Source organism: Sceloporus occidentalis, unplaced genomic scaffold (assembly GCF_023333645.1).
Source record: "Sceloporus occidentalis isolate IW3139 unplaced genomic scaffold, rSceOcc1.0.p SCAF_19, whole genome shotgun sequence".
In the NCBI taxonomy this organism is placed as follows: domain Eukaryota; kingdom Metazoa; phylum Chordata; class Lepidosauria; order Squamata; family Phrynosomatidae; genus Sceloporus; species Sceloporus occidentalis.
The window spans coordinates 15,168,991-15,181,529 of record NW_028316999.1 but is presented as its reverse complement, the minus strand read 5'-3'; the positions used below and the strand labels follow the sequence as shown (position 1 = coordinate 15,181,529).

The following is a 12,539-nucleotide window of genomic DNA, read 5'->3' as shown; positions in this document are numbered from 1 at the left end:
TGATCCTTAAGGAACACAAAAAAGGTGGGTTTTTTGTTTCTCATTTGGCTGTTTTTATTTCCAAAATAACAGTGTTCAGCTTATTGCTGAGGTCTAGCGGCTGATAGCGATGCTGTGAGTATATGATGATACAAAGCATCTCTCTTCTTGCTACTCTTCCATGTGGATGCAGCAGCCTGCAGGTGGCAAAGGAGAGTGGGCGGGCATCCCAAGTTGATATCCAATGGACGCCATCAACCTCTACGGTTGCTAGTGGTATCCACGTAAATCAAAGAGAAGGGAGCCAATGGGGGGGGTGGGGGGCGGTGCCAGGGACGCGTGCATAGGCACAAGCTGCTGCAGGGGAGAGAGGGGGTGAGACACAGAGAGGAGAGCAAAGGGAGAGAGAGGGTGCCTGGGGCGAGGGGAAGTAGCTGTCAAATGCTCGGCTCCTTTAACCAGACCTATCAGTCGGGCTCGGAGAGTCATGGCGACTACAGCCTCTAACCACTATAACCTGCTGAGCTCCAGCTCCTCCATCGTACATGCGGAGCCCGGCGGTATGCAGCAAGCTTCGGGATACAGGGACGCACAGACGCTGGTGCAGAGCGACTACACGCTACAGAGCAACGGGCACCCCTTGAGCCACGCACACCAGTGGATCACCGCTCTGTCCCACGGGGATGGGGCTCCCTGGTCCAGCAGCCCCCTTGGCCAGCAGGACATCAAGCCCACGGTGCAGCCCAGCAGGGAGGAGCTGCACAGCGCAGGCACTTTGCAGCACCAGGGTAGACCTCCTCATCTGGTACACCCCGCGCACGGCAACCACCATGGTGCAGGGGCATGGAGGACCACCACCTCAGCCCACTTGCCCAGCATGGCCTCTACCAATGGGCAAGGGCTTATCTATTCCCAGCCTAGCTTTACGGTCAATGGCATGATAAACCCAGGCTCTGGGCAAGGCATGCACCACCATGGACTGAGGGATGCCCATGATGACCACCACGGAGATCATGGCCACCAGCAGCCTCAGCAGCAACAACAGCACTCTCAGCACCAGGGCCACCACGACCACTCGGACGAGGACACCCCGACTTCGGATGACCTGGAGCAGTTTGCGAAGCAGTTCAAGCAGAGGAGGATCAAACTGGGATTTACACAAGCAGACGTCGGACTAGCCCTTGGTACCCTTTATGGCAATGTTTTCTCCCAGACCACCATCTGCAGGTTCGAGGCCCTGCAGCTGAGCTTCAAGAACATGTGCAAGCTCAAGCCTTTGTTGAACAAGTGGCTGGAAGAGGCGGACTCGTCCTCTGGGAGCCCCACCAGTATAGACAAGATAGCAGCTCAGGGTAGGAAGAGAAAAAAGAGGACCTCCATTGAGGTGAGCGTCAAAGGGGCTTTGGAAAGTCATTTCCTTAAGTGCCCTAAACCATCTGCCCAGGAAATCTCTTCACTAGCGGACAGTCTACAGTTAGAGAAAGAGGTGGTCAGAGTTTGGTTTTGTAACAGGAGACAGAAGGAGAAAAGGATGACACCCCCAGGAGGGACAATTCCAGGGGCAGAGGATGTATATGGAGCTAGCAGAGACACACCACCACACCATGGGGTTCAGACTTCTGTGCAGTGAATCCTTAAACATTCCCTCTCTTTGAACTTTTGATTGTCTTCTCTCTTTTTTATATGAGAACAAAAGCAACTAATGCAGAGCACTGGACTATATTATGTGGTACCCGGTGTATGTGCTGTGTTTTGACCTTTACAGGAGACTACCCATGACAGTGGATTAGAGTGAGTATACAACACATGTCAGGCACTGAGACACATATATTGCAAAGCAGAAAACAAAAATCTATCCAGCTAAAAAAAAAATAATAATAATAATAAGAAAGTGACAAACAATGGTAAACTTGGGAAAGTAGCTTTATTCCATGGAATGATGCTCTTCATTGATTGTAGCTGATGTATTAATTTAATGTGGAATCCATTTAAGGTGGAACAAAAATACAATTTGGACAGTATTTATGACGAGTATGAATTTGCACTGCAAGGAAACTGAAGTTTACATGAACCAGTTCATGAAGATCCATAAATCCGACTTGCAGATTGACACAGGGAGCATTTTTTAGCCATCATCTCAACATGTTATTATTTGCTTTTAATTTTAATGTGTATGTGAAATTTTGTTATAAAAATATGTTGTTTTTTTAAATATGTGTAATGGTTATTTCCCATTCTTACAATGTAGAGATAGGGGCACCTTACATACTACTGGCAGACTGCACTTTCAGGAAATACAGATGGCCTTACTGCAAAGTAATGCTTGCTATGTTCCAACATGAATGCCAGCTGATAACCCAATACACATTCTTCAACTAATACTTTGAATTAAGCTTCATTTTTCAGGGAGCTTGTAGAAAGAATACAAAAAAAAGATCACAACATAAAAAAAATCAACATTTGGGTCCTTTTGTTGATCAGGGAGGCCAGATGTACCCAGTTAAGGCTAACAAATGTTAGATGGATTTTGTACAAAAAAACCCCCAAACATTTGGAATAGAACTGAAGAAGGTACCCAATATAAACAAAATATAACAAAAATCGTATTCAGTCTAAGGCAAGTATGTGCTGATAATTTCTTAACTTTTAGAAATAAAATTTGTTTGTTGGCCAATAGTACTTCTTAAAAAAATTTTTTGTTGTTATATATATATTTAGATATATATAACACAGCTTTATATATGTATATATACATATATATATACAAATATTCATATATTTGTGTATATATATATATATATATTAATACAACAAATTATTTAATTTCTCTTTTTTATTTAATGTATTAGATTATTATGTTTGCCATTTGCTGTGACTGTCTGATTCCTTGTGGGAAAATTCTAGCTTTAAAGCAAAAATACCCATTTAAATCGCTCTGTCAAGCTATTGTTACTCAGATGAATTCTTTAACATTATCTGAAAGGTAAACCGCTGGCATTTGAAAACAAAAGATTTGGGACAAGAATTGGATTGAAGAGAATACCCAACTCCATTTCATTGAGGAAATAAACCAATTACCTCTGTTAAAAAAGGATCCTTAAAGAAAAAGTCAGTATTTTAAGGATTAAAAACGCGTTTGTAAATGTTGTATAATACAGCATAATAATATAAGTAAGGATAGTTCAAATATTTGTAATTTCTTATTAATGCAAGTTTTTGAATGAGCAAATTTATTTTCCTTTATTATTGTATATTTCTAAGTCAAAGGGTCAAACTTATTGATAAACTTCATTGAAGTTCAGTGCAAAATTCTTTCGAATTTCACTCAAAACCGTCGGAATACTAAATATTTTAATTTTAACTACAACACAAGCTCACAAGTATGTACATATGTTTAAAATTTGTGTTTTCTGATCCAGATATTGTTTAAAACTTTTTTTAATTTTAAGCTGCCCAGGGAAATATTTTCATATTATTGGACAGTGTCCTGCTCTATTTATTTCTTTGACAGAAAAAAATATTCTTGATTTTAGTAGGTAATTAAATTCCGTATGAATTGTATTTTTAATTTTCAGTCTTTTTAAACACTTTGTTTTTTGGTATATTTTCAATGTGCTTGTGGGGAGAAATAAAAATGCAGATATCCTTATATATTTATGTTAAAGTAATATTTTATTATCTACATAAAACCAAAATGCATACTAATTTCAAAGTTTACTCTAATTATTGACATGATCGTTTCGGGTTTTTGTGAGTAACATATTTGATAGCAATATTTGGAATACACCGAGTTAACACCGAGTTTAAATAAGAAATATGTTACTTTGACAGGAATGGCACTTGTTTTACTAACAAAAATATGGTTTTCACGATATTGACACATTGTGTTTTACTAATTGGATGCTAATTTAACTACTAGGTTTTAATGCCAGCAAAATTGTTAATTATAAGAAAGCCTTTCAAACAAGCAGATGTCCGCAGAAGACTCTCTTCTACTGCATGTCAGTGTATTCTTATTATTATTATTATTATTATAGATGTCAATACATTTTGTATTATTATTATTATCTGGCATATGCAATTTGAATAGTTGTATCATTAATATTTATTAACGGTATTTAGAATAATTATTTAAAATATCTTGTGTAAAAAGTGATGATTTCGCGGTTGTTTTCCAGAAATCAAGCCTAATAAGGTGAGGTTCAGAAAGTCCTTGATCAAAATGATATTTTGGCGTATATAAAAAATCCCCTTGGCTGTTTTTCAGGGATAAAGGCGAGGACAATGTACAAAGAAAGCTCTTTCCCGTTTTATTAAATTTAATAATCTTTTGTAACTACTTGTCAATATTACAAGCGTCCCAAACAGGTTGAGTTAAATGATCTTATCAATAGTCTAGGAGGAAAGTGACAGAAAGAAGAAGTGTTTTGTGACCGCAGACATGCTGATGGGAAAAATGTTTAAGCTGAGTATAGATCTTAAATCGTGTGGTCAATATCCCACTGGACTGTCTTTACAACACAAGCCTCATCTGCCCTCTGCAGGACGCTTCCTATGGGATGGAGATAGGCTTTAAAGTTGTTGGACCACAAATATATATTATATATATGTATGTGTATATATATATATATATATAATTATTCAACTACCTTGCATTTTCCTCTCTTTTTTATCGGAAAAACAAAAGGGTCCAAATGTAAAAGCTAATTTTGAGTAAATTCATTACTGTTCTCCTTTATTGTCCCCAAGATGTAATATGTTCAAGCAAACACAATTAAATCAGTGCGAAGCAATGCGCAGTCTTAAGACATTTAATAGCTAGGAAGGCTTTATTTAAGGGCTCCCCAAGCGCGTTGTGCCAATTGTCTCCTTATATCACAAAGCCTATTTGTTTGATTGTTAGCCATAGTCTCTGAAGCGCAGGAGGCCAAAGCTTTTCATGATGGTCAGTGATCTGAGCTCCCCATCCTTGCATTAATGGTCTCAGATAGGTAACACTGATTCATGCCCTGGGCAAGCTGTTTGTAAACATGAGCCCCAGAGTCTCCTGCCATCACACTAATGTCAGGGACATAATGGTTAGGCTACACATTCAAGTTCTGTTATTTTATTGATTTTATTAAAGAAGTATTAATGTTATAGACGGGTAGATTGCCAGATCTGTGTATATATATAATTTTTTTATTTCTCTTACTATTTTACATAGAGCAATTTAATAATTTCTCCTGGTTATATACTAATTATGTGACCGTTGTCGCAGTTTATCACATAAAAATACAATGGGGATTACACTTTTTCGTTTGGGAATTGGAGCGCTGCATATGTTTTATAAACTGACAATTCTGTTAAAATAACAAAACAAAACCTCGCTTATATTTTGGGAAAAGAATTTGATGATCAGTAGACAACCCTTCTTTCTATAATCTATCTATTTATACATATGCAACTATATCAGTTCTCTCTATATATTTACAAACACACACACAAACATATCTATTATTTTACTCTTTAAATATTGTATAAATTATATAGATATTCTTCAGATATATTTTGTCTGAATTTTCATTTCTTGCCCTTTTTGTAATAAATGCAAGCCGTTTTTTATTTAGTTATATAGTAAACTATAGTTGAAGTTTGTGTTGTACAAATACTCAAAGAGCCCAGCAGATGATCATATTATGATATTATAAGGGGCTTCATATTGACACTAATGGCAGACACGGCATCTTGCTGCTACCAGCTGTGCTCCTGGTACCCCAGGTTTGTGTCTTTAGTGGGAATGCGTATTTTAATGCTTACCCTCTATCCTGAGTACCAGTTCCCCCTGGCACTTCAAAGGTTAATGTATATAACCCATAGCTGTGATTGCTCACACTTCTTAAATCAGGCCCTGGAAATACTATTCCCAAGAATCTAGAATCTGGAGGATATTTCACATTTGTGCAAAGCCAACAGTCAATATTGATCAATATCTTCAAAAAGTAAAAGATGTGAACGATTATTTTTTAAGCTAAAGGCAAACAGGAACTATTCTCAGCTCTGATCTGCCTTCATTTGCATTAAGACCTGATGAGGCTTCTGCAGTAGATTACCATGCGTTTGAATGGCTGCTTTCAGTAATGACCTGACAATCCGTACAGTGCTCATTTATTTATGTATGAACTATCAGATGGTAAATAGCTCCCAACACATGTTCATACACTGCCTGTGTGTTTCTTTGGATATATGAATATAGACATGACTTTTATCAGACTGGCCATTATATTGTAAGGCCTAGGGGTCTGGGCATGTGACTGGGCTAGTGGTCTCTCCAGTCATACTGTAAGGATAAGAGACCCCCTATTTTAATTGATGTGTGCCTATCTGGGATAGTAGCTGGGAAAGTGGAGGTCAAACAAACCCATAACCCCTACTGACATTTCTTACCTTGCCCCCCCCTTTCGTCATTCTATTTATTCTCTCCATACACACCGTAACTTGTTTTTTTTCCCTTGCCATTGTATGTTCCCATCACCCACAATTAACCCATTCATCTGCAGACCCCTGTCAACCCAACTGCACCCTCCCATGGGCCCATGACTCAAATGAGCCAGTGTTCTGTAAAGGGGGGGATTCTTCTCCCAGCTAAATCCCTTTTACTCAGCTCCCTGGCAGCAGTTTTCAGCACAGCCATTAACACACTAATTTGTATTTGATTGTCTGGGCGGTCTGAGGTTATCTTTATTGCACTAAACATTCAAGCACACACGCATCACTGATTAACAGTATATATTAAATAAACTTGTTTGTACACTTTGTCTTACCCCATATAAGCAGAGCCTTATTATTCTAATTACTGTAATTAGTGTATTGAAATGTTTTCTACTTGATTTGAGGCGACAGCGGCTGGTTTTATCTCATCAAACAGCAGCTTTATGGAAAGCACGCCTGTTTAATGCCCCTACTTATTTTGCAGAACATTTGGCAGTTTGTATTTACACACACTATATATATCAATATCTATCTATTTATCTATCTATATACTGCATATATATGTATACTGTATGTATGTATATATATATATATATATATATATATATATATACTGTATATATATATTAAGAGCACACATATGATGCTTACATGTTCTATACACTACTATGCATATCCTCATCTTCTTTATAGCAATTAGTCAAATCACAACATTTTCTAAATTAGTTGTAAAACAAAATCACAATGGTAAATACATATATATTTATATTTGTTCAATATTTTTTATTTTTTTAGAAACATATTTTATTTTATGGTAAATAGAATTTCATTTTTTTATTTTTTCCCCCATAGACTGACAACACTGAGAATTATTTTAAAGTGTGTTTATTTGGATCTGCCTATATTGTCTTTCATTGTGTCTCTCGAGTTGCAAATTAATGTTACTATTAATTGATAAGATCGGATAATCAGACATTTGTCTCCGAAAGAGAATTGTAATTAAAAAGCGAAATATTTTCTTATTCTCTCTCTTTACACAGTTTTAATGCGGTTGCGCCAAACCTAGTATAGTGCTGTACAGAGGGATTAATTCATATTTAAAACACAAACTGTTATTAATCTCTGGGATTTTACCTGCTGGATTAAACTGGTACATAGTTCCATAAAATACCGAAAGGTGACCACAAGCAGCATGTAATGGATAGGGGGCTTGTGTTAACAGCAGGGGAAGTAGGCAATATACCATTTAGAATTTACTAGTTGGCTATTTACTAATGCGAGTGTTTTGGAGTTTAAATGGGTAGGTGAGTTTCAAATATGTTCCCTATAATCTAATAATATTATTGTTACTATGAGCAAGATGGTTATACTACCGGTAATTTATTGTTACAATGATCCTAGGGAAGAACTTCATGTATTAATTATTATTTTTATTGTTATTATATTAACTATTTTATATATATTACATTTATCTATCTATCTATCTATCTATCTATCCCTCCGCCATCTATCTATTACTACCTATCTATCCTTTAGGTGATCAATGAATAATCATTATAAGAATTGACATTATTTGTAGATATATTCTAAAGATTTTTAACAACTGCACCCCTAGGTTTCCATAGGACTGTGCATGTAGAGTACAAACTATTTTGTTGATCAGGGAGATGAATAGTCCTGTCCAGGATGAGAAAGTACAGCTTAGCTGACTACAACTCCATATGCTGTTAACCATCTGGATGTGCATAATGGGAGTTGCAGTGTAGTAGCTGCCCCTCCAACGTCCCTTTTATGTGGTGAGTTAGCACAGCAAAAACAGTGTGGGATTAATTGGTGATGTGCAGAAGATCACCCATTATTTGTCTAAGCAGACGATTTTACTGTTTGTTGAAATATATGTGCGAGGAGTGTAAAAGCCTCGCAATGCAGTGTTAGTGTTATGCAATGCAAATGTAGTGTTATATTTATATATTTATTTAGTTGCTTTGATGTTTTCCCATGATATTTTAAGGCAAAGCAAAATTCCCCTTCAGCGGCAACGAACAGTTTTTTTAATAGACCCCTAGCGACTCCTATTGGCGATATTCTAGAACTGCATAATTTCATAAGCACTACTGGGCATCTCAGAAAAACATTTTTAATTCAAACCGCATGATCGTGTTCTGCATTTGAGAAATATTAGCATTATTTAGTAAATTTCTGTTTCGATCAACTATCCAAAACAAAATGTATTTGTCAATAAAATAGTAATTTACATGCATTATTCTCTTTCAACCACAGTGCAGAGCTGTTAATATTTAGGATTCCATTTAAGCTGTCCATAAAAATGTGTGGGTATGATTTGGTTGTTCAAAATTTAGTTTAATTCAAGTATACCTAAATTTCTACATGTTAATTTAGGTATTTGGTTATTTATTAGAACACTCACAATATTCCCATTGCAAATTAATCTTATTAAACCCTCTGGCAACCTAAAGATTAAATGCCTATTTTCGAGTGGTTTTATCCATAATTATATTTAATGGAGACAATTAAACATACAGAATAAAGTGATTAATGGGGCTCACAGTCATGAATATAGTCCTACCCCTAATGAATTGTATTAGTGTTCCATTTGTCTTACTGTTTGTCCCTTTACACCTTGTGGATGCCTTCAGTCAAATTGGTCTGTGGTAAGTTGAAGAAGAAATGTGACATTATTCTAGAACAATGAAAAACATATTTTATTGTTAAAAGGCAATTTTAAAATTGTGTGGTGCCAGTGAAAACAAGCACTTGCAATTAATGGTTCTGGGGGGGCTGCTTAGAGATTAGAGCTCTTTCCATATTTTTTTATATTGTAGGTTACAGGTAACTTTATTCTGATAAAATCACTAATAAAACTAATTATCCCACCAACTACAACTCCTTAAGAGCAACACAGCTCTAAATGTATATCATCTTAGTGCCATTACATGTATCTATATAGAAATGGAATCCAAGGCTTTGAACAAAGATGTGGCCCGCAAAACCTCGAAACAGACACATTTATAGTATATAAAGTTAGGAGAACGAGTAACAACTTGAATGTGCAACACTATCTAGAAATGATCTTGGTGGATAATTCAAAAATGTCCACATTGTTCCTTCCATACACCTTGTCATATATATTTTGTCTACCCTTGGTTCTCACCACCTAGTCATCTACTACTGCAGAGGACTCAGCTATTGTTACCACCAAGTACACTGTGATGGTGAGTATAGATCAATAGATAGATATGTAAATGTATGTTTGTATGCACAGTGCCATCACGTGCAGATATTACTGTATTCAAATTGCTTTGGGTGCTGTACTTTTTGGTCTATTGTCACAATAGGATCATTGTGTATTAAGAGGAACTTTCCATTGACAGGAGAGTGTGACAGGTTGAAAATAATTTGCAAGTCTCTGAAGGTTTGGAGGTGTGATCACAGGACAGGCTGTATAGAGAGATGTATCTTCACGTGAACCAGTGACAATGCCATCTTCAAAGAATCTTGCAACAAGCAGCTCACGTTTGATATTTTGATTCAATAGGACCTGAGCTTCACAAGATCCCCTTTCTCTGTTTATTACTTTTTCTCCTGTGTTTCTGATTTCTCCTTCTTTTCAGTGTCTTTCTGGTGCCTGCTTAAATTAAGCATGTCTTCTTTCTGCCCTGACAACCGTTCCAAGACTTGCACAGTTTCAAGCTTCTCAAAGGCGTTCTCATTCTGCCTGATCTCTTCTAACAATCGCTCTGAATTTGCTTCTTGTCTTGCAATTGACGGTGTGAACACTGAAGGATAATAGGTTTTAATGCCAGCTTGCAGTATAAGCACAAATCCTGTAAACTGTCCTCTGACCAAGGAACTTTTTTCCAATTTTTTATATACTTAGTCAGGGAGTGTAATACTACACTGTGCTTAGTAATAGTATATTAAAAATAATAGTGTTTTTGTATAACATTGACAATGATTTTATTGTAACTACTAGTGACAGTATCTGGTGAATATTGTTTTTTTAATAATATAATAATTTAGAATTAATAATTATTACAAAAAAAAACATCAACAAGAGGTTAAGAGACACAAGTAGAATAGAGTCCACTGCTATGGTCAAGTTATAGCCAATTACCAATAGTAAGTGATGTTTCAATAACTAAATGGCCTGGATATCAACCAACTTTGTACCCATTATAGTAAATATTCACATTTAATATACCCAAACACCTGTCATTTCTGGCCGTAATAAAGGGTAAAGTATCCCTATCGCCTATGAGATATATCGCTAGGGTACAGTTTACCAAAATGTGTTTTTGTATATAGGAACTTTACACAGAGGTTACATATTAAAACAATCTTTCGGTGACATTGAAGTGCCCAGTTAATAATACATACTATATGGGCAGACTAGATGGGCAGAATGGCTCTTATCTGCCATCAAATTCTATGTTTCTATATAACGGTTAGTTGTAGACATTTCAACTAATTTCAACTAATAGCAGTAGTCTAGCATTACACTAAAAATCAGATTATTGCAGCAAATAATTACACTTTCCTAAGTAATGTTTTTATTTATTATTTACGTATAGAACCAACCAAGTCTAGACAGGACATAGCAAGAAAATGGCTTATGAAAAATGTATTGGGCAGGGTTGCATTCAGCAGCTAGATTATACTGTTTATTCTTTTTACTCCTGGCCATTGGGACAGAAAATACACAGCATACTAAAGTGATATGATGCTTTCAAACTATTTTTACTGTTGAATATTTATTGAGACGTCAAGGATATGTGCCACTATACATGTTGCAATCTTTTATTTATTAAAAAAAATCAACATATTCTACAGCCTTGTACAAAGGGGAAAATGAACATAGAGGTCTGAATACAGGAACAGATGGCATTAAAGCCGAAGAGACTTGCTCGTGGAATTTAAAATCTAAAGGGAACATTTTAAACAAAATATGTATTTTTTAGGTGGTTTTTTTTAATCTTGTTTATTCTTCATTGATAAAATGGGTGGAGGATGGAATAACGAGCAGAAAATATCTTGCAGTCAGACTCACATGGAATATCAGGTTTGTTAACGTGCCGTTACAAAGCCACTTTTTATTCTTAGTGGGAAAAAATATATAGATTAATATTTGGCAGCTATATTATAAAGCTCCTTTCTTACTCATTCCATTATCTTCCTGCTTACAATTTCATGTAGCTAATTTTACCTCTCCTTTTTTATTGCTGTGCTTACTAACCTTTAAGCTGCACTAGATATAACAGAAGGGCAAATCATTTTCACATTGTTAACTAGAAGGCATAAATGTCACATGTTGCAAACTGAAGCCTATTTGCAAAAAGGAAAAGAGACAACACTGAATACATAACATGCGGCAATCCCAGCCATTTGCTCTCCACATGGGTACAGCTGAGAATGATTCCAGTGTATTATTGAGCAGCAAATCAACACATTGTTTACTGCGGCCCCTAGACCATGTATCATGCTGGAATTGGTCTTTAAAGATAATGAAGCCTGAGGAAGGTATTAACTACTGTTTCCAAGCTCACAATCTGTGCGTTATCTATCAAACTGTTTTCATATGAATTTAAATTAAATTTAGCAAAATGCCATTTTTTGGTCCCAGCTGTCTCACCAAATGCCCACACGTCTTTGTGAGAATGAAAGTAGCCTTTCACATTCAGTGTCCACACTGGGAAAGGGCCGAAAATGGGCTTTCTTTGAGTAGAATGCCCTGTGAAGGTATGACTCCACCCAGCAACACGGGATTAGCGTGATATGATGTCACAAAGCTGTATTCTAATAAGTTGGGTAGAGTCGCTCATGATGTTAGGCATCCATCAAATTTTTGGTGAGAAACAAACATTATAGTAGCAAGAAGGAAAAATGGCTGTCAATGTGTGACTTTGCAGAGACATTTTCATTAAGAAAAGGTTAAAATCTAGTATTAAAAAAAAAATTAAAAAAGACATGATGAACACTTTCAAAAACAAATTAACACATAATATACATTGTAATCAGTTTTATCAGTATCATTTATCATTTATCAGTATCATTAATAGTTAATCAAAAAA

The 12,539-nt window shown here is 36.2% G+C and overlaps 1 protein-coding gene across 1 annotated transcript; it reads left to right on the top strand.

Annotated features, from left to right (window-relative positions):
• The first annotated feature begins 466 nt into the window (after nt 1-466).
• LOC149302501 (POU domain, class 3, transcription factor 2-B) lies at nt 467-1,609 on the top strand. The gene has a single exon (XM_089482626.1). The coding sequence runs from the start codon at nt 467-469 to the stop codon at nt 1,607-1,609; it is 1,143 nt and encodes a 380-aa protein (XP_089338752.1).
• Nucleotides 1,610-12,539: the final 10,930 nt, after the last annotated feature.